This window comes from Pogona vitticeps, chromosome 1 (genome assembly GCF_051106095.1).
Source record: "Pogona vitticeps strain Pit_001003342236 chromosome 1, PviZW2.1, whole genome shotgun sequence".
In the NCBI taxonomy this organism is placed as follows: domain Eukaryota; kingdom Metazoa; phylum Chordata; class Lepidosauria; order Squamata; family Agamidae; genus Pogona; species Pogona vitticeps.
This window is the reverse complement of record NC_135783.1, coordinates 98,589,908-98,612,335: the sequence shown is the minus strand read 5'-3', so window position 1 is coordinate 98,612,335 and position 22,428 is coordinate 98,589,908. Positions and strand designations below refer to the sequence as shown.

Sequence of the window (22,428 nt, the reverse complement as noted above, 5' to 3'; positions counted from 1 at the left end):
GGGAAGCTTCAAAAGAGCCCCAGAAGGTGGCGATTTTGCCCCCTCTGGACCCGTGGGGGGGTGGGGGTAGCGTGGCAAGGGTCCGAGGGGGCCTTCCAGACCCTTGCCATGCTACCCCCCCCACGGGGCCAGCATGGGCGAAATAGCGACCTTCCAGGACCTTTTGAGAAGCTTTCCAGCCTCTCAAAAGGTCCTGGGAGCTGGCGATTTCGCCTGTGCTGGCCCCGTGGGGGCTGGGTGGGGGTAGCGTGGCAAGAGTCTGAGGGGGCCTTCCAGACCCTTGCCACGCTACTCCCCCCCCACGGGGCCAGCATGGGCGAAATAGCGACCTTCCAGGACCTTTTGAGAAGCTTTCCAGCCTCTCAAAAGGTCCTGGAAGCTGGCGATTTCGCCAGGGCTGGCCCCGTGGGGGGGTGGGGGCAGTCTGGCAAGGGTCCTGGGAGGCTCCCTTGGACCCTTGCCATGCTACCCCACCCCCCCACGGGGCCGGGGGGGTAAAATCACCAGCTTCTGGGAGTGTTTGGAGGCTCCCAAAGCCTCCAAACACTCCCAGAATCTGGCGATTTCGCCAGGGCTGGCCCCATGGGGAGGTGGGGGCAGCCTGACAAGGGTCCTGGGAGGCTCCCTTGGACCCTTGCCACGCTACCCCCACCCCCCCATGGGGCCGGGGGGGGGTAAAATCGCCAGCTTCTGGGAGTGTTTGGAGGCTCCCCAAGCCTCCAAACTCTCCCAGAACCTGGCGATTTCGCCAGGGCTGGCCCAATGGGGAGGTGGGGGCAGCCTGGCAAGGGTCCTGGGAGGCTCCCTTGGACCCTTGCCACGCTACCCCCACCCCCCCACGGGGCCAGGGGGGGGTAAAATCGCCAGCTTCTGGGAGTGTTTTGAGGCTTGGGAAGCCTCAAAACACTCCCAGAAACTGGCGATTTTGCCAGTGGGAGGAGCGTCGCAAGGGTCTGAGTGAGCTTCCAGGACCCTTGCAACGTTCCCCCCAACTGGAAGCTGGCGATTTCGCCTGCGCTGGCCCCGTGGGGGGGTGGGGGAGCATCGCAAGGGTCCTGGAAGGCTCCCTCGGACCCTTGCGACGCTCCCCCCTACGGGGCCAGTGGGGGCGAAGTCACCACCTTCGCACCATAAGACGCACAGACTTTCTACCCCCCTTTTGGAGGGGAAGAAAGTGCATCTTATGGTGCAAAAAATACGGTATCTTCCTGGGCTCCATGATCACTGCAGATGGAGACAGCAGCCATGAAATTAAAAGACGCCTGCTTCTTGGGAGGAAAGTGATGACAAATCTTGACAGCATCTTAAAAAGCAGAGACATCACCTTGCCAGCAAAAGTCCGAATAGTCAAAGCTATGGTTTTTCCTGTTGTGATGTATGGAAGTGAGAGCTGGACCATAAAGAAAGCAGACCGCCGAAGAATTGATGCCTTTGAATTGTGGTGCTGGAGGAGGCTCTTGAGAATTCCCTGGACTGCAAGGAGAACAAACCTATCAATTCTAAAGGAAATCAACCCTGAGTGCTCACTGGAAGGACAGACCCTGAAGCTGAGGCTCCAGTACTTTGGCCATCTCATGAGAAGAGTCCTTGGAAAAAACCTTGATGTTAGGAAAGTGCGATGGCAAGGGGAGAAGGGGACGACCGAGGATGAGATGGTTGGACAGTGTCTGCGAAGCAACCAACATGAATTTGACCCAACTCCGGGAGGCAGTGAAAGACAGGAGGGCCTGGCGTGCTCTGGTCCATGGGGTCACGAAGAGTCGGACACGACTAAACGACTAAACGAACGGTGATCCAGTAAGGATATGTCTCAACCTTGAACTGTGCTTCTATTAATGCAGCACACAGATACTTTTTATAATTACTCCTAAACCAGACACTTATCATTCATTTTAATATTTACGGTATGTCTAATGAAGCCCCAGGTAAGCAGGTACTGTACCTTCATCTTTTACCATGTACTGTAAATTAAAGTTACCAGCATACCGAAAGCATTTAATGAAATATGTTAATACCCAAATACATACCTGTTTACAAAGCATTTAAGGACATTGTCATGCTTACAGACAAACTCTATGAAGCATGGAGATGTCATTCTGCAATAGAATGTTCAAACAGTTTAAGTCATACAGTACAAATCATCATGGTGCTTTCTTCATGGAAACAATTCACACAATTTATTCTGGAATTGCATCATTAAAATTTTTTATACCAGATTAAGCAATCTGTCTACTAGCATGCCTAGCATTTAAAACAGATTAGGTTTAACAAGTACAGTGGTGCCTCGTATAACGAGTGCACCGTTTAACGACGAATCCGCATACCGATGCGGATCTTGCGATCGCAAAAGCGATCGCATATCGATGGCCCCTATGGGGAAAAATCGCTTTGCGATTTTTCCCCATAGGCACCATTTCCCCCCAGCTGGGCGGTGCTTGCCTCCGAGCGCCAGTGGTGGACGCTTCCCTGGAGGTTACTCTGAAGGCAGCACCGCCCATCTGGGTGGTGCTGCCTTCAAAGCAACCTCCAGGGAAGCGTCCACCACCGGCGCTCGGTAGGGCTTGCCTCCGAGCCCCGGGGTGGACGCTGAGGTTGCTCTGAAGGCAGCGCCGCCCATCTGGGCGGTGCTGCCTTCAAAGCAACCTCCAGGGAAAGCGTCCACCGCCGGTGCTCGGAGGCAAGCCCCGCAGCTAGGCGGGGCTTGCTTCCAAGTGCCACCGGTGGAGGCTGAGGTTGCTCTGAAGGCAGCGCAGCCCAGCTGGGAGGCGCAGCCTTCAGAGCAACCTCTGGGAAAGCGTCCACCGCCGGTGCTCCGAGGCAAGCCCCGCAGCTAGGCGGGGCTTGCTTCTGAGTGCCACTGGTGGAGGCTGAGGTTGCTCTGAAGGCAGTGCAGCCCAGCTGGGAGGCGCAGCCTTCAGAGCAACCTCCGGGAAAGCGTCCACCGCCGGTGCTCGGAGGCAAGCCCCGCAGCTAGGCGGGGCTTGCTTCCAAGTGCCACCGGTGGAGGCTGAGGTTGCTCTGAAGGCAGCGCAGCCCAGCTGGGAGGCGCAGCCTTTAGAGCAACCTCCGGGAAAGCGTCCACCGCCGGTGCTCGGAGGCAAGCCCTGCCCAGCTGAGGGGAGAAGGCGGCGAAGGTTCAGGGCGCCCACGGTGGAGACTTTGCCGGAGGTTGCTCTGAAGCCTGGCTTCAGAGCAACCTCCAGGGAAGCGTCCACCACGAGGGCTCTGAACCTTCTCCCCCCAGCTGAGCGGCGCAACCTGCGGGGAGGCGTCCACAGCCGAAGCAAGCGCCGCCCAGCTGGGGGAAAATGGCCGCCCGCAGCATTTTCGCGCCTCGCTTATCGAGGCGGCGAAAATGGCGGCCAGATCGGGATTCTTCGCTTATCGGTGAGTTTTCCCCCAATAGGAACGCATTAAACAGAGTTTAATGTGTTCCTATGGGTTTTCCCCTCCCGCATAGCGAAGAATCCGGATAGCGACGTTAATCCTGGAACGGATTAACGTCGCTATGCGGGGCACCACTGTATCTTCATGGTAAAACATCACAATACAGAGAGAGAGAAGTCACAATATAAAGAGAAAAAAAAATATTCAGCTGTAAAATCTGTTTTTACAAGGAAAGCACAGAAATGAAGAGTTCAGGGAAACATGAAACCATGCCTTAATAACAAAGAGATCTGATAAAGATAATACTCAACCCACAATTTTGTTACCCCACAAACTGACAAAAGAGATAGCATAAAAATATTAAAATCTTGAGCCTGACACTATCTCAAAATTTTACCTATCACATATAGTTTTCAATAGCACATAATGGGAAAAAGTTTTAGTAAGTCGCCTTTAGACTGTTTAGAAGAATGTGATAAACATAATCTATCAATAGTTTCAAATTGTTAGACCAGATGCTCTAGGAGTCTTTCATATACTAGATTAGTCATTCATGGGAGGGAGGGAGCATAAAGCACCTGGGAGGTCCAGTTACATTTGAAGGGAGCCACAGACTGGAAACAATTCTTCACACACCACCTTATAAGGTTTGTTATGCGACTTACACAACCCTGATTCGGCTTGTATTTCTTTCATATTGTGTTTATGGCTCTGGCCACAGAAAGGCTGAGAATGGCATTACTACAAATTCATCGTCTTCCAAATTCTGCTCGCCTATTAAAATAATATTTATTATTTATTTATTTTTCTATTTATTGTATTTATACCCCGCCTATCTAAGTCATTTCGACCACTCTAGGCGGCTATGTGATGAAAACATTGCCAGAGGCTCTCCCAGTTTGGGAAGATGGAAAATTTCAAGCATGATGAAAGGCCTAGTGTATGATGCTAGCGGTTCTCTAAAACCAAACTGGAAAAAGTATGCAAGCAGCTAATAAAAACTGCAAATAATGTCCTGCTACATTATTGCTACTGGGCACTTAAGGTATCTTCCACCAGCAGTTTACTTCAAAACTTTCCAGCTTTTTTAAATAAAGTACGGTAAGTGTTCAGGACTGACAGCTCATTTGGCATTATAAATGATGTCTTCTGTACGACATGAATTCCATAATGCCATGCTATTACAGATAATTGTTTTTCAATAATCTTCAAACAACTAACAAGTTTTCCTTCCCATTCCATGCAATTACCCTATAATAAAATAGTCTTGATTCATTAGTTTAGCTTTACTGGTAGGACTGTCCTGAAACTCCCATTTCAAAATATGTATAGTTGTGCAGGAACGCAATTCTTTGGGCTAGTAGGCATTTTATCTGAGGGACAATTTTTCCCCATAGGATCCTTCTTGGCTCTTAAGATCCTGAGAGGAGGTCCCCCTCTCAGTCCCATTGCCACTGGAGGTAACCCTGATGGGGACATGGGAGAGGGCCTTCCCTCTGTAACAGGTCCCAGACTGTGGAATGCTTTCCCTTGGGAAATTAGGTTGGGTCCCTCCCTCTTATCCTTCCACTGACAGCTGAAAGGCTTTTAACTATAACAAATAACCTCTAAAGTGAGTCCCTTGATGCTGGTTTTAGCTTTTCAGCTTGTCAGTTTGCTTTTAAAGTTAATCCTTTTAATCACTTGACATATTTTGACTATTATGATAGTTTAATTTGTCCTTAATATGTTGTTTATTGTGTTTTAATTTCATTTGTTTTAACCTTGTGAGCTGCCTTGAGTCCTCTTATGGGGAGAAAGTCAGCTTATACATGAGACTTAATTAATTAATTAACTTCAAATTCTCATTAGTGACGGCAAGGATGATGCAAAATGAGGAAAAGGAAAGAATTCTGAGAGAATCTTCTTACCCCTGAGGCATCTGACAGGAACAGCACATATAAAATGCTTGAATCACAGCACTCAGTCGATTTGCAGTCACAGAAATAACATCCTGGCAATCTGCATATGCTTCCTGTGTGCTGCCAACTTCATAAATTTTAGACTCGCCTACATCTGCAGGTAGGGCCCTGCTGTTTCCAGATGGAGCAACATCGAAGATATGCATAGGAGTGCCATCTTCTTGATCTGGTCCTCTCTGTTTCAGCAAAATGGAAGTAATATCGGCAGAGCTCCTTTTGTTGTTCATCAGTTCTGCTGATATTAATGCGAGCCACTCATCTAACGAGTGCCAGAGTAATTCCAGAGGCTGCAGAAGACAACAAAGAATGAGAAGATGGCATCTAGCAGAACATTAGACACACTTTCAGGACTGAAACTACTACCATTCAAATGCTACCTTTAAAAAATCAAACAAAACAGGCATTTTCCTCCATTCACTATCATATATTGTAAAGGGCAATGGCCTACTTGATTAAAAACTTGAACGCAGAAGTACTGACATTACAGATCTTCCAAATTTCATTTCATTTTGTTGTGAGCTATGAAAGAACAGCACTGATCCTCAAAGGCTTAAAACAACCTGTTTAATGGCTTGCTATGTTTTTTTAGGTGAGGAACCCATCTTGCACAACAAGATACCAAAAATCCAGCCACTATTATGGATGGTGCAGAAACATATTAGTATACAGAATTATACAGTAGTGGTGTAAAAATGTCGAGGGAATGGAGTCTATGAAGTAGCAGTTTCAATTAGAACAAGGAAAAGAATGAGCACAGCTCTTTCTGACTGTGACCCTCAACCCAATGTAAGCACCTGGCATGTAATGACACATGAATTCAATGTTTCACTTTACTCTGTGAGTAGGTGTCAGGTTTCATATAAGGAAAACTGGATCAAAGTTTTAGAACCAGTTATCTTGAAAAACTAAAAGAAAAAGATAAGCTACTAATGAAATAAGAGCGATACATAAATAATTGTATATCAAATTTAATAGCACTTTCTTCCTAAATGAAATCTAAACTAATTGGCACTACTTTTATAAACTCTAGCACCTGACCAGTTAGCAGAAATTAGCTGCAGCAAGTTACAAACTTTACATGAACACGAACAGGATTCTATCCACTGACCCTTTGATCATCTATGTAATTGTGATAGCCATTACATCCTGACCAGCATGGGATCATACGAAAAAGAAGTAGTCCTCACATCTTTTGGCAAGAATGTTTGTAATCTGAACATGTATGGAAGAAGGATCTTGGCAAAAAATTATGTGGGATGAAAGTTCACAGTTCAAGAACTGATAGCTAGGCACCCAAGTTTCATCCCCAACAGACTGAATCCCTTAGCCTCTCTCTATGTACAACACAGAAGTGTTTTTTTTTTAAAAAAAAAAATCAAACACACAAGATTCTTACATTTCTGAAAGAATGCCTATCATGCCAGTTGCAATTAGGTGGAACTGAAAAACTACCTCTTTATGCAATGTTTAAAAACTCAGCTTTAAAGTACATGTGATGAACTTAAGATAAATAACATTTTGAAAGATACAATAATCACTTAAGATAGTGCTGATCATAAAGATTTTTAAAAGACACAGCTTAAAACGAGTATCAACCAAATTTACATCCCGTTCATGAAATGCCCGATTAATGAATGCATGTTTTGTGAAATTCATCCCATTAAGATCTTCTAATAATGTTGATTACTTTCCTGACCTTAAACACTTGACTTCTTGGAGTTTTATTTCCATTGTACCCCATGTCATTTCCATTATTTGGAGTGGATGGGCAAAGACGAAAAAGGTGACAAAAAATCCTCACGATCCTCAACAGACTTTTCATCTGAGCTTCATAATTACTTGACAAGCTAGAAAGGACAGAACATGAAACAGCTTAACATAACAGGGATCTGCCCTGCAATCTGAGTTACAGTTACAAAATTTGAAATTTCTGAAGTAGCCACAAGCCAAACCTCCATGCAGTCCACTCTCCCTTGATGTATTGGACAAAATGCTACTATGAAATACTGAATACATAACAGCATGGTTTATGCAGTTTGTTGGCTGACAATCACAAACCCCATTGCACAATTAGAATACCACAGGCCATGGGCAGACCGATGGCAAACTGCTACTGCTTGCCCAACTGCTGTTACGTAGTGCAATGATCTTTTTGACTGAACAATGAACACATTATCCCACACACTACACCAGAACACAGAGTTCTAACTCGTGTCCTCTGAAGATGCCAGCCACAGACACTGGCGAAATGTTAGGAAGAACCACCTTCAGAACACGACCAAAGAGCCTGAAAAACCTACGACAGCCATCGGATCCCAGTTGTGAATGCCTTCGAGAATACAATGAACACACTGATTGATTATAAAAAAAACAATGTTAAGGGATTGTGCAATGTAATATACTTCGACTATTATCACAGTTCTCCTCCCTAGCTGACTAAACCCATAACAAGACATTTAGTTTTGTCATCTCAATGTCAAACTACTTTCTTTTTGGTAGAGAATTTATGCCATGAAGGGATGTATCACAAGAGAGTAGAAGCAGGGACTGTGTGGGCAGAAATCAATGCATATTATTTACAGATAAACATAAATGTCAACATTCAATTCATATATTTACTGCTGCTTTGTTTCTTCTTGCAAAATGAAGCAAGGCTTCTTTTACAAATATTTAATTAAAAAACATACTGAGAAAACCAAGGTTACTGTTGTTCTCAATACAGTTTTATTATGACAACAGTCCGAATATTGAATTCCATGCAGAACAAAAAGAGAAAGGAAAACTACAAAATCATCATCAAAGGTGACTGACCATTTACCTGAGCAGTTTATGACCATTTGTTGTAGCCACCTCTGCAAGACTAGTTAGGATTTTAAGATACTGGTTTTCGTTCTGTTGAGACAGGTGTTCCAAGACTTGCCGCAACTACATGCAGGAAAGATAGTCACTAGAATTTTTATTACATCACAAACACATTTAAAATACTAAACTCAAGACTATTGATTTCTAAACATATGTTGGGTTATGATCCCTCTTTACTTTTCGTGAAGTCCAAAGTACATGCACACACTCATTCATGTTCATTCGGGTTGCTATCTCAGATCTCCCTATCTGATGGGAAAGATAACCAAAAAACACAAACACACAACCCCCCCCCCAAGCCAGCATTATTAAAACAATTACTTTGCTCCAATATTTCATGAACATTAAAAAAGAAGTTCTAGATGGTGCCCACACTCACTGGGGCTGCATGACAATGCACACACATACTGCAGGAGGTATCACCGTCAAATACATGTACTGTATTTGAGAATCAGGAATGCCTTGTCTACCAAGGTACCTACAATCCTTAAGTCTTTCTACATAATTTGACAATATTTAAATCTGCTACCCTTACTGATGGAAAGGGAGCATTCTTTAATATTTATTAACTAAATATTGAGCCCTAAAAATGTGGGGGGAGAGGTTATAGTGGCAGTTCTGGTATTTCATAGCACTTAAAACTACAGAGTGAATTCCTACAACACATTATTTACAAATTACATGAATTTTAAGCCCATTTGCAGTTGTAGGACTTTAAAAAAAGATGCCTCTGCCTAGCACCGAAGCAACACCAAAACTGATGACAGGGAAGCTTCTTTGGAGCAAACATTCCACATCCATAGCTTTCTGGGCAGAAGTGGAACCACTGAAACAGTCACTGAAATCCTGTTCATAGTATAAGACCAAGCATAACTTCCTACCTGTTCCTCTCTAGTAAACAAACCATCAATGCTTCAAGTCTCAGGGGTGCACGCGTTTGCCCCCTAAGAATAGCAGCACCAGTGCTTTGTTTACCAGGGAGAAACAGAGAGGAAGTTATACTTGGATTTGTGCTATGAACAGGATTCCAGCTAATGTTTTCTGTTTTATACTACATAGTCTCTCCAGAAGTATCTCATACTCCACTGTATCAAAAGCTGCCAAAAATAAGAAATACTACACAATCTATCCGCTTCTCCTGTCCTGGGTCATCTTTTAGGGTGACCAAGGTAGTTTCCATACATAAAACCTGAAACCAGAATGAAAATCAGAAAATCAGTTTTGGAAATCAGATTCAGAAAATCAGTTTTCCCCCTGGATGTCTGAAGTTGCAAAGCAAATACAAACTCAGACACTCCTATCTGACCACCCAGAAGTCAGTCCCAATGAGTTCACTGAGTTTAGTGGGACTTGAATTCAGCCATACTGTAGAAGACTGCAAATAGTCAAAAATCATGCACTCTTACAAGGCAGTAGGTTTTATTGTAATGCACTTTCAAATAAGCATGCATAGGATCAGACTATAAATGTAGAGATGATCTATTTTTGAGCTTTTTGGAATTAGAAGAAGAATCTATTTAAATGGTCAGTATTAGTCTGGAGATTTGAAATATAGTAACTAAATTTACCATATTTTCTCGGAGATCTTCATTTTGTGTCATTTGAATAATTGTTTGGAAAAGCCTAGGATGATGCTGTATTAGGACTTCACAAGTCTCTCCATAGCCACCCTGAAAAAAATATATTTTGGTAAGCAACTATTCCAAACATACCCTTTGTAAACTTCCTTGAAAGCTGGAAGTATACTGAGTAGGTGAAGCATACATAAATGCAATTTTTAAAACAGAAACAATGGTAGCAGGAAAGAGCAATTAAAAACCCTAACAAGTCAGCCTGATTGTCAGCTACTTCAGCCGTCAACAGGTGTTTTTTTTCAATTGTAAAAGTTGGGTTAAGTTAATACTTGTAAAGAATGCTTAGTAGAAAGCAAAGTAGGAAGAGGGATGCCCCATTATGCTCCCAATTGCTCTAGTCTTCCACCATAGAAAGAATCTCCATGTCATATTACTTTGTAAATATGAAGCTTGTTTTGTTGAAGGAAGGAGGGAGGGAGGGAAACTTCATGCATGTACACTAAATTCAAATCCCACTATGGCATTTTACAAGGAGCTACTACTTTTGCAATTGAAGAGTAGATAGGTTTGGTGGTGGTTTAGCTCTTCTGAAGACAAACTAATACAGATTTAACAATTTATTTTGTAGAGTAGAGAAAATTACATTGAGACAGAACACTACTTACAGAAAATAGTTATCAATAACTGTCCAGATTCAACCTCTAAAAGTTCCTACTTCCAATATTCATAATCTGTTTAGCCTTAGTCATACCTCAGGTGCTGCATTGAACACAAGACACTCCTACACAAAGACATCTAACGCAACTGCAGCTTTGTGTATTATGCTGAAAGGTGATGCATAAGTGACTCATGTGTGACTCATGAACTTGCCAGACTAAAATAAGAAAGACGACACTGTGGACCTTCTTATAGAACAAGTAGTACACTTTTTCTGGATCAGTAGCACTGCACACTTTGTCTAGGCACACAGGAAATTAAAAAAATCCTTTGCACCAAGAGATGATACAGTATGACTTATGCATCCTCCATCAGCATCTTTGTACAATATAAGGTGACACCTGTAGTCACAAATATAATATTGGCTCTCCAGACCAAGGTTTTAAGCAACTCATTTGACCTAGAAACAAGTCTGTACCTGTACACAGAGATCAAGTGGAGTGATTCCATTCTTATCTGGCAAGTATTTGGCTCCTCTCATCAAAAGGATCTGTGCAGTGTCTCTTTGGCCATGACTATATGAAACATAGGGAAGTTAGCATGAGCTATTTGATACACTTTCTGCCACCAGTTAGTTCTTTCCTGAATTAATACATTTCATAGGCAAAACCCTTTCTGTTCAGAGCAATCAACCAAGCTCATGATGTTCTTAATGCTGCAGCAGCAGCAAGAAGACATCATGTACAGTGGTGCCTCGCTAGACAATGATAATCCGTTCCACTGAAATCGCTGTTTAGCGAAATCATCGTCTAGCAAAAAGTGTTTCCCCATTGGAATGCACTGAAACCTGTTGAATGTGTTCCAATGGGGAAGAAGAGTCGTCATCTAGCGAAGATCGGCCACAGGAAAGCCGCTTTGCAAATTGCTGATCAGCTGTTTAAATAGCTGTCTTGCGAAGCTTAGGTCCCGAAAACACTCGTTTTGTGAGCACGGAAGGAGCTGTCAAAATCGTTGTCTAGCGAAAATTGGTTTGCGAAGCAGGGACCAAACATTGTCCAGCGAAATTCCCCCATAGGAATCACTGTTTTGCGAATCGCTACAGCGATCGCAAAAGTCAATGTCTAGCGAAAAAACTGTCATGCAGGGTAATTGTCTAGCGAGGCACCACTGTAGAAAGATTCTTGTGCATCCAATGAATGGATTTTGAAAAGCTAAGTCAACACTCTCCCCGCTATAAATTTAATATGGGTAAATTTAATACATAATATTCATATAACAGTTTAAAAATGAAATAAACCAAACCTGCAAGCAAAGTAGAGTGGAGTTGCTCCTGAGACATTGGGCCTGTTAATATCAGCACCACTGTCTAAAAGACACTGAACTGTCTTTGGGGAAGAAAAAAAATGAATAAAATAAATCTACAATCACATACAACTTAGGCTGCAATTTTATAGGCACTTGACTGGGACTAAATCTCCCTGCATACTTTTGGCTATATATTTACATATAGGACAGTACTGTGAGCCTCAGTCTAGCTAGCAGAAAATATGGCCACCAATAAAGAGTTTCACATGTGGACAATACTTTACACACACACCCAATAAATCACTGAAGCTTAACAACTTAATTTGCCAATGTCCTACATTCTAAAATTTAAAACTACATACCCTTGCTACTATGTAAACCCAAGTGAAGTCAACAGAAGGGAAAATCAAAGAATGCCTTCATTTTTTGCTAGGCTTTTTGTAGGTTTTATACAGTTAAATACAAACAAATATGGATCTCTGATTAACTATTGTGAAAACATGCATAAAAAACATGTTGTCCTCTATAAGTCACTGAACTACTACAGAATCAGCAACTCTGCAGTGTTGGGACATTCCTATAAATGCACTATCCCTTGAGAATATGGTCAGTTATGATTCATAATACAATGACAGTTTTGATGTTTTCCAGAAATAGGCTTCCTTCTCATTATATGCTTACACTTCCTCATAAAATGTTTACCGTTTTGTGTCCATTTTGGCAGGCCACGTGAAGTGCTGTCTGGCCCATTGCATCTTCAACATCCACGTTAGTCACATGCTGTACAAGATCATGGAGCAATTCGGTTCGCCCATTAACAGCAAGCCAGTGGATCTGGATACAAAAAAAAAATTACTAAGAAGCAAAGCAAAACCAGTAATAAAAACAGTAACATTTACTATGACACACAAATATTAGAATTCATCTTACTTCAACATCACCAATATACTACAGCAATTAAGAATCACCAGCCAGGAAAATAAGTTTCCTGCCATTCTGTACTATTTTATTTTATTTTATTTTATTTATTTTTATTTATTTATTTATTCATTCATTCATTAGATTTCTACCCCACCCCCGTAAACAGCGTCTACTCGGGGCAGCTTACAAATATCATAAAAACATCATGAACATTAAACAATTAATGACCACAAATAAAAGATCAAGAGACAAAGAGATGTTTATAAAACACAACCCTTTAAGTGATAGTTGAGAAACAGAACATACTGCTGTTAAGCCTTCGTTATTGCAAATGTTGACGTCAGCGCTATATTCTAGGAGCTTGCTCATACATTTCTTCTGGCTGGGCAAGAAATGAAATGGGTATTAGCCACAGGCACAATAAAACAAGTCTTCCTGCACATCATTTGGCTGGATCACACACTCAGCAACAAATTCTCTCACGACAGTAGAGCTGACAAGTGTTCCTCCAACACAGACATGTAGTCGTGTGCATGTTAGGTACCCCACGTGGTGCTCTTTGCAAGCTTCGCTCTAAATCCAATCCCCCTCCCCAAGGTGCCTACTTCTGTTTTCAAAAAGACAAGGTTCTCAGAATACAGTATTGAGTTCTACATTCTCAGTTTCATGACATTCACATGTTTCAGTCCAGAAAGCTACACCAATTTCTGTGAATACAGACCCCTACTAATTTCCATAAAAAGAGAGAAAGGAACATTTACCAGAGAAAAGTAAGTTGTCTACTCAGAGACTCATGTGTCTGGGGCCATGATTTCCAATGGCTGCAACTGGTTCTATGACAGCAGTCATATTTCTTTATTATTCCAGCACATCACTGCGGCCACCACCCACCCTCTTCATTCCTGTCAGCCAGCGGTGCATCGCAGCAGGCTTCATACTGGCCTGTGCTACCTGGCACCACACCCCAACAGTAAGGGGACATGACACATTGGTGCCTGTCTGAGGAGTAACACCTGCCCATGGACAACAGTAGAATTCCCAGCTTCAGAGTCTGCAACATGGTTAAAGAACAAGGAGTGAAAGATGCTTTCTGAACCATGGTTAAGACCTCTGCAAAGTTCAGCTAGATGTTAATGAACCTGACTGCATTATTTAAGGGTTGTTACTACAGTTAATGACGAGGAAAGGAACAACACCAGAACATCCTGGGCCTGCCTCCATTTGTTGGCTCTGGCTCAACCTGCCATTTTCTTTGTTTGTGGCCAAGAGGTCCACTGTCACTATGCTTACTGACCAACCCCAGAAGTACAAAGGCTAGCTCTGTGCACTAACTAGAAATATATAATTTTTGCAAGCAGAGAAGAAGCTGTACACACCCTAGAGCTCCGGTGCCTGGACAGATGTCTGGACTGAGACAAAGGACTGGTAGCCCTACTGAAGTTTTTAGCAGTTCACCAGCACTGCTTTGTTTCGCAGAAGTGTTCAACAGAACGCTGGACTTATATTAACAAGTACACAATATGGAAGCACTTTGGGCCAATGTTGGAGCTGGAATAGACCAAATGAGATGCTACAGTTCTAAAAGCTTGCTCCTGAAGAAGGCCAGTTGAAACACGTCAAGCCTGAGCTTTTTAGATAAGAATAACGTCTGTGTTGTAAATATTTTTATACATCTTGAGACTCAGTTTCCCATTTTTATTTCTCTACTTGGAAATGACAGGGACTGAACCTAGGACCTTTTGCATGCTTGTAGTAGCACTGTTCTGTCTGAAAAGCAAAGAATCAAGGACGTTTCAATTCAAAAAAAGCATCTGCAGGGTTCCCTAAGCACCCTCCCCTCACCAAATAACTAGGCACTGCATCTATCATTATTTGTGATAGGTTAGTGAAGTTACCAAATCTTTCAGGAACGAAACACTTGAATGTACTAATAGCAAATCTACTTACCCATTTCTAGCAGCCAAATGAAGTGGGGTACATCCTGAAATATCTTGATAATTGGGGTTTGCACCTTTCTTTAGCAGCAGAACTAGACATTCAACTGACCCACAACTGTGGGGGAAAATTAGAAACAACAAGGTCAACAAAGTCTGAACCTTGCTCCTGCAATCTTCCTATACCCCGTTCACCTTCTCTCTTTACAGCTTTCCTTGCTCTAGCCTCGGTCTCACCACGAAACGGTGCCTTGACTGGTAGCTGCCTTCTCCTACATCTCTCAGCTTCCTCAGGGGGAATCTTTAGTCTCTCCGATTCCTCCAGTCCAGGGATTCTCCATTGCCAACCTTCAGGCAACACTCTCTCCTTCTGCTTCCCCTTTTTCCTTCCTTTTATTCCCTCCTGCCCCTCCTTCTCTTTTTCTCCTCCTCCCGGTCTTTCTTCCTGCTCTTTTTCAAACTGTTCTCCTCTAGTTGCTCTAACTCTCTCATTTGAAGTTGCTTCATCTTCTGTTACGGACATTTCTCCCAACCCCCTCCCCCATCCACAATTGAATTGCTGGCTTCAAACTCCACGAGAGATGACAGCACACTGTCAATAGGAAGACTGCTTTCTTCCTTGTTTTCAAATGGTTTAAGATACTTCCAGTGGCTTCATCCTGGAGTTCTATGGTCAACAATGGAGTCTTCTCTAATTAAAAAGGAACCACTGCTTCCAGGCGGTATCCAAATAGCCAGCTCAAATGCCATGTGCACTTGCAGCTTCAAGAAGATTCAAGCTAATTCAACTTATGAGTGGGCCATGAGTTAAATGGCTTTATAATATAAAAGGTCAACGAGGGAGGGATGTGCCTCATGTCTGTTTTGAATTTTATTTCCAAACTCACACACCATCTATTGTTTGTGTAACTAGGAGGGAGTTTTCTGGGCTGAGGTTACTGTATATCTATCAAGAACTAACTAATCATTCTTACAGCCTTTAATTTCAAAGAGAGCCCCTCCTCTCTGCTGAGTGTTCTCACTCCCTCTCTTTCTTTCTTTGGTTGGTTCAGGTTATTCGCTTGCTGTTGATTTATTCAGCTGGTTGGTTGCTAAGTATGTGTGCAATAAAGAAAGCTGTATACACAAGTCTGTAATTCCAAGCAACTGTAAGTAAAGGAAATGGTTTATTCTTTCTCTTACAAACGTCCCAGAATAAGTTACTGGGACTTTCAAGTGACCATTAATGAGAAAGGCGTGGACTCTGGAGAAGTTGTAGCTATACTCCTCTGTACTTCTGCTGTCAAAAAGAGAATTATATCAGAAATTCAATAGACTGCAACAATGCCAGCACTCCAACTGCCAGTGTAGAAGTGGTTGCATCCATTCTGTTTTGTTAGTTTGTGTCTGCTTCACATATTTTGTGCTACTCCCAACTTCATGATTGGACTACTGGTTTTGTCACATGCTGCATAGTCCAGGCTTATGCTTTCATGGAGCAGGACGCTTTTGCCCCAGAACAGGTGCTAAATAACTGTTTTCATAAGGTTTCTACCTACTACTATGTTTGCATTTGCTTTCTTATTTTACGTCTGTTTAAAATGTCCACATTGCTACTTTGTTTGTTTAATAAGCTTTTATGTTCTCCTATTCCAGCCTCCTTGTAAATAAACCCAACTCAGTATAAATTCTGGGATGCTTCTTTCACACAACCTCAAAACAAAGTCCAGTAACTCCTTCTAGTTCAGGGGTGGGCAATTAATTTCTATAGGGGGGGCACATGAAAAATCTGTACTGTGTTCAGGGGACGAACCAACTTTATTAAAAATAAAATGAAACAGTGATGTTATGATTGTTTTTATTTTAAGCTTGTTAATCTTCACAAATACTAAAGAGGTTTTTTGCGGTATGTTAAAGATAAGCAACTGATAAACTTTAGACAAAAAGCTATAAATGGTTCTGATGTTCAAAACTGTCCGCAGGCCAGACAAAAGCGGCTCGCAAGCCGTATGTGGCCCGCGGGCTGCACTTTGCTCAGGTCTGTTCTAGTTGCTGGTTATTAGTTTTCAGCCATTTTGTTCTTTGCAATACTGCTGTGGATTACTTGGGTTTGCAAAAGCTAACAATTTGAGTTTGTTTTATTTTTATTTTTTTAAAACAACTGACTAATGGTAGGACACCATTAGCCCCCCACCATCTGAGGGATAAGGATAATGAGCTGAAAACAACCTTCTTCAAGGAATATTTGGAAAGTTAATCTACATCTTTCATCACAAAACTTTCAAGGGTTCTCTTACTTAGCTGCAATATGAAGCAAACTCCTCTTCACACGTCCAAATGCATAATTGACATCAAACTTTGAATTTGACAGCAACTCTGAAACAGATCTAAAACAAAACAAATGTAAGTTATCAAGCAAGATGTGTATTCAAATACTTTTTATTGTGGGAAGTTGCCAGCTGTGTACGTTGTATTACCAGAAAAAAAAAAGAAAAAAGAAAATTCCAACTTACCAAAAAGTTTAAACAGACTTTAGTTTAATCCTAGCCACTTCAGTGGAAACTTTTCAAACAGGACGAAAAAATGAAGAGGAAGATGGTGCTTTTTTGTGCTTTATACATGCTCAGAAGAGGATGTTTCAGCAGCCAGATATGGTTGCTGAAACATCTTCTACAACCTACACCACTACGAAAGATGTAGCAGCATTGTTCTTTTTTAAAAAAACTGCACATACAAACAATAGGCAGAGGAACAGGATTTAAGCCTCCAATTATCTTAAAAGTAACAGATCATCTGAAGATTTGAAACAATTGTAAAAGAGACATAAATTGTATGCCTGCACAATCCAAAGGGTACTTCTATTCTAATGTGACCTTTGTTCATTTATTTTATTTTTAGCCTCTGTCCAAGAAGTCGGGAATGTATTATTCTGAAAAGAATTTTAATTTGACCTAGTTTGGAATGACATCCTCTTCTAAGTGCCGGGAAACAGCAAAATAACTCTTGACCTAGAAACTACTCAAAGTTATCTGTAGTTGTGAGCAACAATTTCTTTATTTTACACTAATGTCACAAAACATGGATATTTAACATGTATGTTTCTTCCAAAACAAACTTGGCCTAAAGGCTTTTTGGCTGCTTTGCAGATATTGAGCAAGAGGTCTGCCATCATTCTGAGTGCAAGGGGGGGAGGAACCTAATTTTAAAATAAACTCTAAGCAACACAGAACAGGGATGGGCAACTTTCAGAATTTGGGGGAGGGCAGGCATGTACCTTATTTACGGGTAGAATCTTGGTTCTCTGTCTATGGGTCAACTTCTATTAAAAGGTGTATATAAAGCACATGTCTTGTTCTAAGAGAAAGTGGTACTTTTTTTACTACACCCTGGGGCTGTATATCCCTCTTCTCATCACAGAAAATCAACATCTGCCTGCAGACCAAGCAAAGGGCCCTAAAAATAAACTTTGCACATCACTGTGTTGTACAACACTAAAAGCAGTACTTCTTTAGATCCATACTTAGATGTACTGGTCTAGCTGTAAATGGAATAACAGTGCATGCTCACCTGTGATGGTCAGCCATAACCATTGGCATTAAGGTATACACAGCAGTTTCATTATCTGTACAGAAATCAAATAATAGTTATTGCACAATTGGAGAGAAACAGAGCCTGATATTCTACCACTGTCATCACAGCTGAAGGTACAGACTTTTTTACACAAATAAATGACAAGATTCATTGGGGCAAGGAATGCTCATGCCAAATAAGTTACAGTTGACTGGATTAATCTGATTGATAGACAGATAGACAGACAGATAGACAAACAGACGGACAGACAGACAGATGGACGGACGGGCAGATGTTATATTGTTTTGCATTTTTTAAAACAAACAGAACTGCCTTGCAACTATTATTTCAAAGGACACATTCACTCGAGTCTTTCCAATTCTGCAGCTAAACACAATTCTCAACTCCAGAAAAGTGGCTCTTGAATGAGGTTTTTTAATATTAAGAGAATGGAAGTAAAAGTAGTGTAATTATTTAGTTACAATCTGAATAGAGAGAGATGCTGTGCAGATGAGTCACTTCTGAAAGCTATCAGAACACCTCTTCCCCTGCCCCTCAGCACATGGGGGGGGGGTGTCCACAGGAGGCCTTGGTGTCACTAAAACAGCTGTGGGGTGCACATATGACCCCAGGACCACTCTGTGGCCTTTCCCATAATATATCCCTAACAAACATAGATGCTCTCTCTCTCTCTCTCTCCCCTCTCCTGGTCAACTTTCAATTACATCCCCCTCTTGCCTGTTTTTACAACCAGGATTTACAACCGATTAAAAAAAAACAATAGCCATTCTACATGTTGTGTTAGAAGAAATCTGAACCATATACAGTAATTTCAGTCTCTCATTTTTGGAAATGGGGGGGGTGGAATGATAGCACTTGTTTTCTCAATGGGAAATGCTATGATCAAGCATTTCCTACAGCTGATAAGGAACTCTTTCCTCCCAAAACCAAATTAGTCATTACCTGGTGCTGGGGGGAAAAGGAATCTGCATATTACCAAAGCACCTTTTTAATATTTTTCCGCCTGACAATAAATCAGACCATCAATTTCAATGTACTTTATAGTAAACAAATATGTGGACCAATATTGCCTTATTTACTGACACCTAGGTATGAGCCATTTGGGTTTGGGGACTCCAACTCCCAGAACTTTCCAAGAATTCCCCAGGCAGAATTCTAGGAGCTCCAGTCCATAGGCCCACATTTCTAGAAAACTCTATTTTGCTCACCTTGAGAAGGGCCTATTCCCTCCAAGGCAGCATTCTAGGCCAACACTTTCTGTTGCAATGCTCCTTAGGAGGATACTTCCTGGGTGTCACAGTTCTTCGGGTGGTGCCCTCTAAAGAACCTAAGCTTCAGGAACCACTGTGGCAATTTCCTATCAGGAAGAACTGTAGGAGGAAATAAAGGCCTAGAATACGGCCTTTGAGGATAAGATGCTGCTCCAGGTGAGCAAAGTACAGGTATCTATAGATGTGGGTCTGTGAATTGAAACTCCCAGAATTCTGCCTGGGAGAATAGGCGGGATATAAATTCAATAAATAAATAAATAAATAAATAAGTAAAAAAAACAACAACACATCCCCATTCCTATTGACATGAGCCTGCTCTCCACAGTCCTTGTCAGAATTTCATCCCTCCACCCTTAATTTCAAAGGCAATCAATTCCAGGTATCCAGCAACTATACTCTGCCCCCAACACCACCACTTCACTTTATAAGGAAGAAAATAAAAGGTGTCAGAAAAAGAGACAGGGAATATGTATTTGGAAAAAGTGAACAGAAAAAGAAAAAAGTGAGGCTCTAGTCCTAATAATCATTGGCTTGAGTTCTGTCCCCCACCAAAACATAATAGTCCCATATGGATTATTTCCAATTAAATGTCACTCTTGTTGCATGGGGCAAAGGTCGAGAGTTTCACCATCACCAGCCTAAAGCATAATGGATTAAACCATTATATCATACCCTATATGAGATCTATCACTCAGCCATACGTATACATCACTAAACCTTGGCAAAAAGAGAGCATGTATCTTTTGTTATTACTGTAGCAAAAGAGGTGGGAAAACACATCTCCAGTCTAAATCCCAACCACCCTTACCCAACCTCAACCCTGAACCTGGATGCCCAGGTCTCGGTGGAGGCCAGGAGTGCATTTGCACAATGAAAAGTAATGTGCTAGCTACGTCCATTTCTTGAGAGACCTCATTTGGCCACTGTGATACACATCCTAGTTACTTCCTAGCTAGATTACTGCAATGCACTCTATATGGGGCTGCCAATGGAAAGTTTCAGGAAACTTCAACAGGTCCAAAAAGCAGCAGCCAGATTGCTGACTGGGACCAGTTATAAGGATCACATAACCCACCCCCACCTTGTTATAGCTCCTCCACTGGCTGCTGATCAGTTTCCAGGCACAATTTAAAGTGCTGGTTTTAACCTATAAAAACCCTAAATGGCCTGGGTCTAAGCTATCTCAAAGACCTATCCCCCCCCCCCCCCTTATTAGCTGACTTGGGTGTTAAGGCCTTTCTCTTGGTCCCACCACCTTCTCAGGTGTGGGACACAGGAGAGAGCCTTCTCTGTGGCTGCTCCCAGACTTTGGAACTCCCTCCCACAGGAGGCCAGACTGGCCCCATCTTTGCTATCCTTTTGCAAGCAGGCAAGACCTTCCTATTCTGGCAAGCGTTCCCTCAGTAACCAGCTATCGGTGTGTCTTTTAGATAGATTGTTTTGTATTACTGCTTTGACTGAATTTTTAGTACAGTACTAGTGTTTTCTATTTTTTGTGTGTTTTCCATTTCTCAGAGTGATGTTTTCAAAATGTTGGTATACTTATTGATCTTTGCCTTAATGTTGCCTGTTAATTATGCAAGATGCGTCCTTATTCATTCTTCATAATATTAAACATCACACTGTATTTTTAACCACCATGGTGTACTCATTGTTTTCAACTTTAAATATTGTCTTTCATTATTGTAAGCTGCCTGGGGTCCTTTCCAAGGAGAAAGGCAGGGTAAAAATACCATTAAATACAGTAAATAAACCCATTCAAAGGCATACATACACAATGACTTCAGCTCTGCTCCTATTTAATGCCCATGCCTCTTCCAGGCAGACTCAGTCACAGAAGTACCTCTGATCATGTCTAGAGTGCATTATTTTAACAGAAAGCAATGCCACTCCCACTTCTTTGTAGAGTCAGACACCAGAATAGAGGGAAAGAAAAATTCCCAGGAAAGAAGACCACACAACTTCCAGGAAGGCTGGAACACCAGCGACACTTCAGTTCCTTAATTTTAGAAACCGGACACGGCTGCCCCTACTTGCTGGTGATCGTTTGACGGGTGCCCCCCCCCCCCGCCTCTCATCCCACCCGGGAGGCTAACCTGGTCTTGCCAGCACCGGCAACCCGAAAGCCTTCCCGCAGGCTGACCCCCCCCCCCCGTCTGCCGCCGCCGCCCGCTTCCCTCCCTCCCTCGCTCCCTCCCCCGGCCCTTGCTGGCCAATGGCCTCTTCTTCCTACACACCTGTCGGGGAGGCAAGCGAGGCGGTCTCTGAGCAAGCACGCCTTCCTCGCCCACCGTCCCCTTTCGCGCTCGGACTGCCCGCTTACCCTCGGGCAGCTCGACCGTGCGGGCACGACGCAGGGACCGAGTAAGCCGGTTGAGCTGCTCCATGGCTCTCTCCATCCTCGGGGAGGGGGCGGGGGGGGAAGAGGGGGCGAAAGGGAAGGAAGGACGGAGACGACGCCTCTCCGGCTGCCCGTTGCCCGCCCGCCACGACGGGCTTCCGCCCGCTCAGCCCATGGCCACTTGATCCTCTCCTGCACATGCGTCAACCTCCGAACACCATAGAGCCGATAGGTACTCTACGGAAGGCTGCGCGGCTAGAGAAGGCAGAGACGCTGGAAAGGAACTTCCGCCCTTAGATGTGCCCGTCCTCTGCAAGCTTTCATATTTGAAAAATAGGGAGGTACGTTCTTGCAGATCACGGTCTGCAACGCCAGCCTGGCAGCCAACTGAAGGAAAGCTCTTTTCTAAATTCACTGTAGTTGTTTCTCAGTGCATGGCTTTGCAGTGGCGCAAAAACACGGATCTGAGGCACTGGCCCTCATGATTTCATAAGATTTTTAAATAGAATCCTTCCTAAACCACTGTCAGATCATAGATTCCATCTGTGTTCAAAGACTACAGTACAAAAACCATGAGTTCTTTTGGTGCATGACAGCAATGGCTCAAAAGTAGGCCTTGGAGGCAGGGATCCTTGTGTATCCACG

The 22,428-nt window shown here is 42.9% G+C and overlaps 1 protein-coding gene across 2 annotated transcripts in view; it reads right to left on the bottom strand.

The window, feature by feature from the left end:
• The window catches only part of HACE1 (HECT domain and ankyrin repeat containing E3 ubiquitin protein ligase 1), a 49,847-nt gene extending 27,889 nt beyond the window's left edge, over positions 1 to 21,958 (bottom strand). Inside the window, exons 1-13 of one of the 2 annotated variants that reach the window (XM_072998370.2) lie at positions 21,766 to 21,958; positions 18,148 to 18,202; positions 16,878 to 16,967; positions 14,615 to 14,719; positions 12,974 to 13,049; positions 12,449 to 12,580; positions 11,744 to 11,826; positions 10,920 to 11,016; positions 9,779 to 9,880; positions 8,167 to 8,273; positions 7,045 to 7,195; positions 5,298 to 5,635; positions 2,028 to 2,096 (exon numbers count right to left, since the gene is read on the bottom strand). In XM_072998370.2, the coding sequence (XP_072854471.1) occupies positions 2,028 to 2,096; positions 5,298 to 5,635; positions 7,045 to 7,195; positions 8,167 to 8,273; positions 9,779 to 9,880; positions 10,920 to 11,016; positions 11,744 to 11,826; positions 12,449 to 12,580; positions 12,974 to 13,049; positions 14,615 to 14,719; positions 16,878 to 16,967; positions 18,148 to 18,202; positions 21,766 to 21,841 (1,481 nt within the window). In that variant the 5' untranslated portion in view covers positions 21,842 to 21,958. Of the gene's footprint in view, positions 1 to 2,027; positions 2,097 to 5,297; positions 5,636 to 7,044; positions 7,196 to 8,166; positions 8,274 to 9,778; positions 9,881 to 10,919; positions 11,017 to 11,743; positions 11,827 to 12,448; positions 12,581 to 12,973; positions 13,050 to 14,614; positions 14,720 to 16,877; positions 16,968 to 18,147; positions 18,203 to 21,679 lie in introns of both variants that reach the window. The other variant, XM_072998372.2, reaches the window with a different exon arrangement.
• Positions 21,959 to 22,428: the final 470 nt, after the last annotated feature.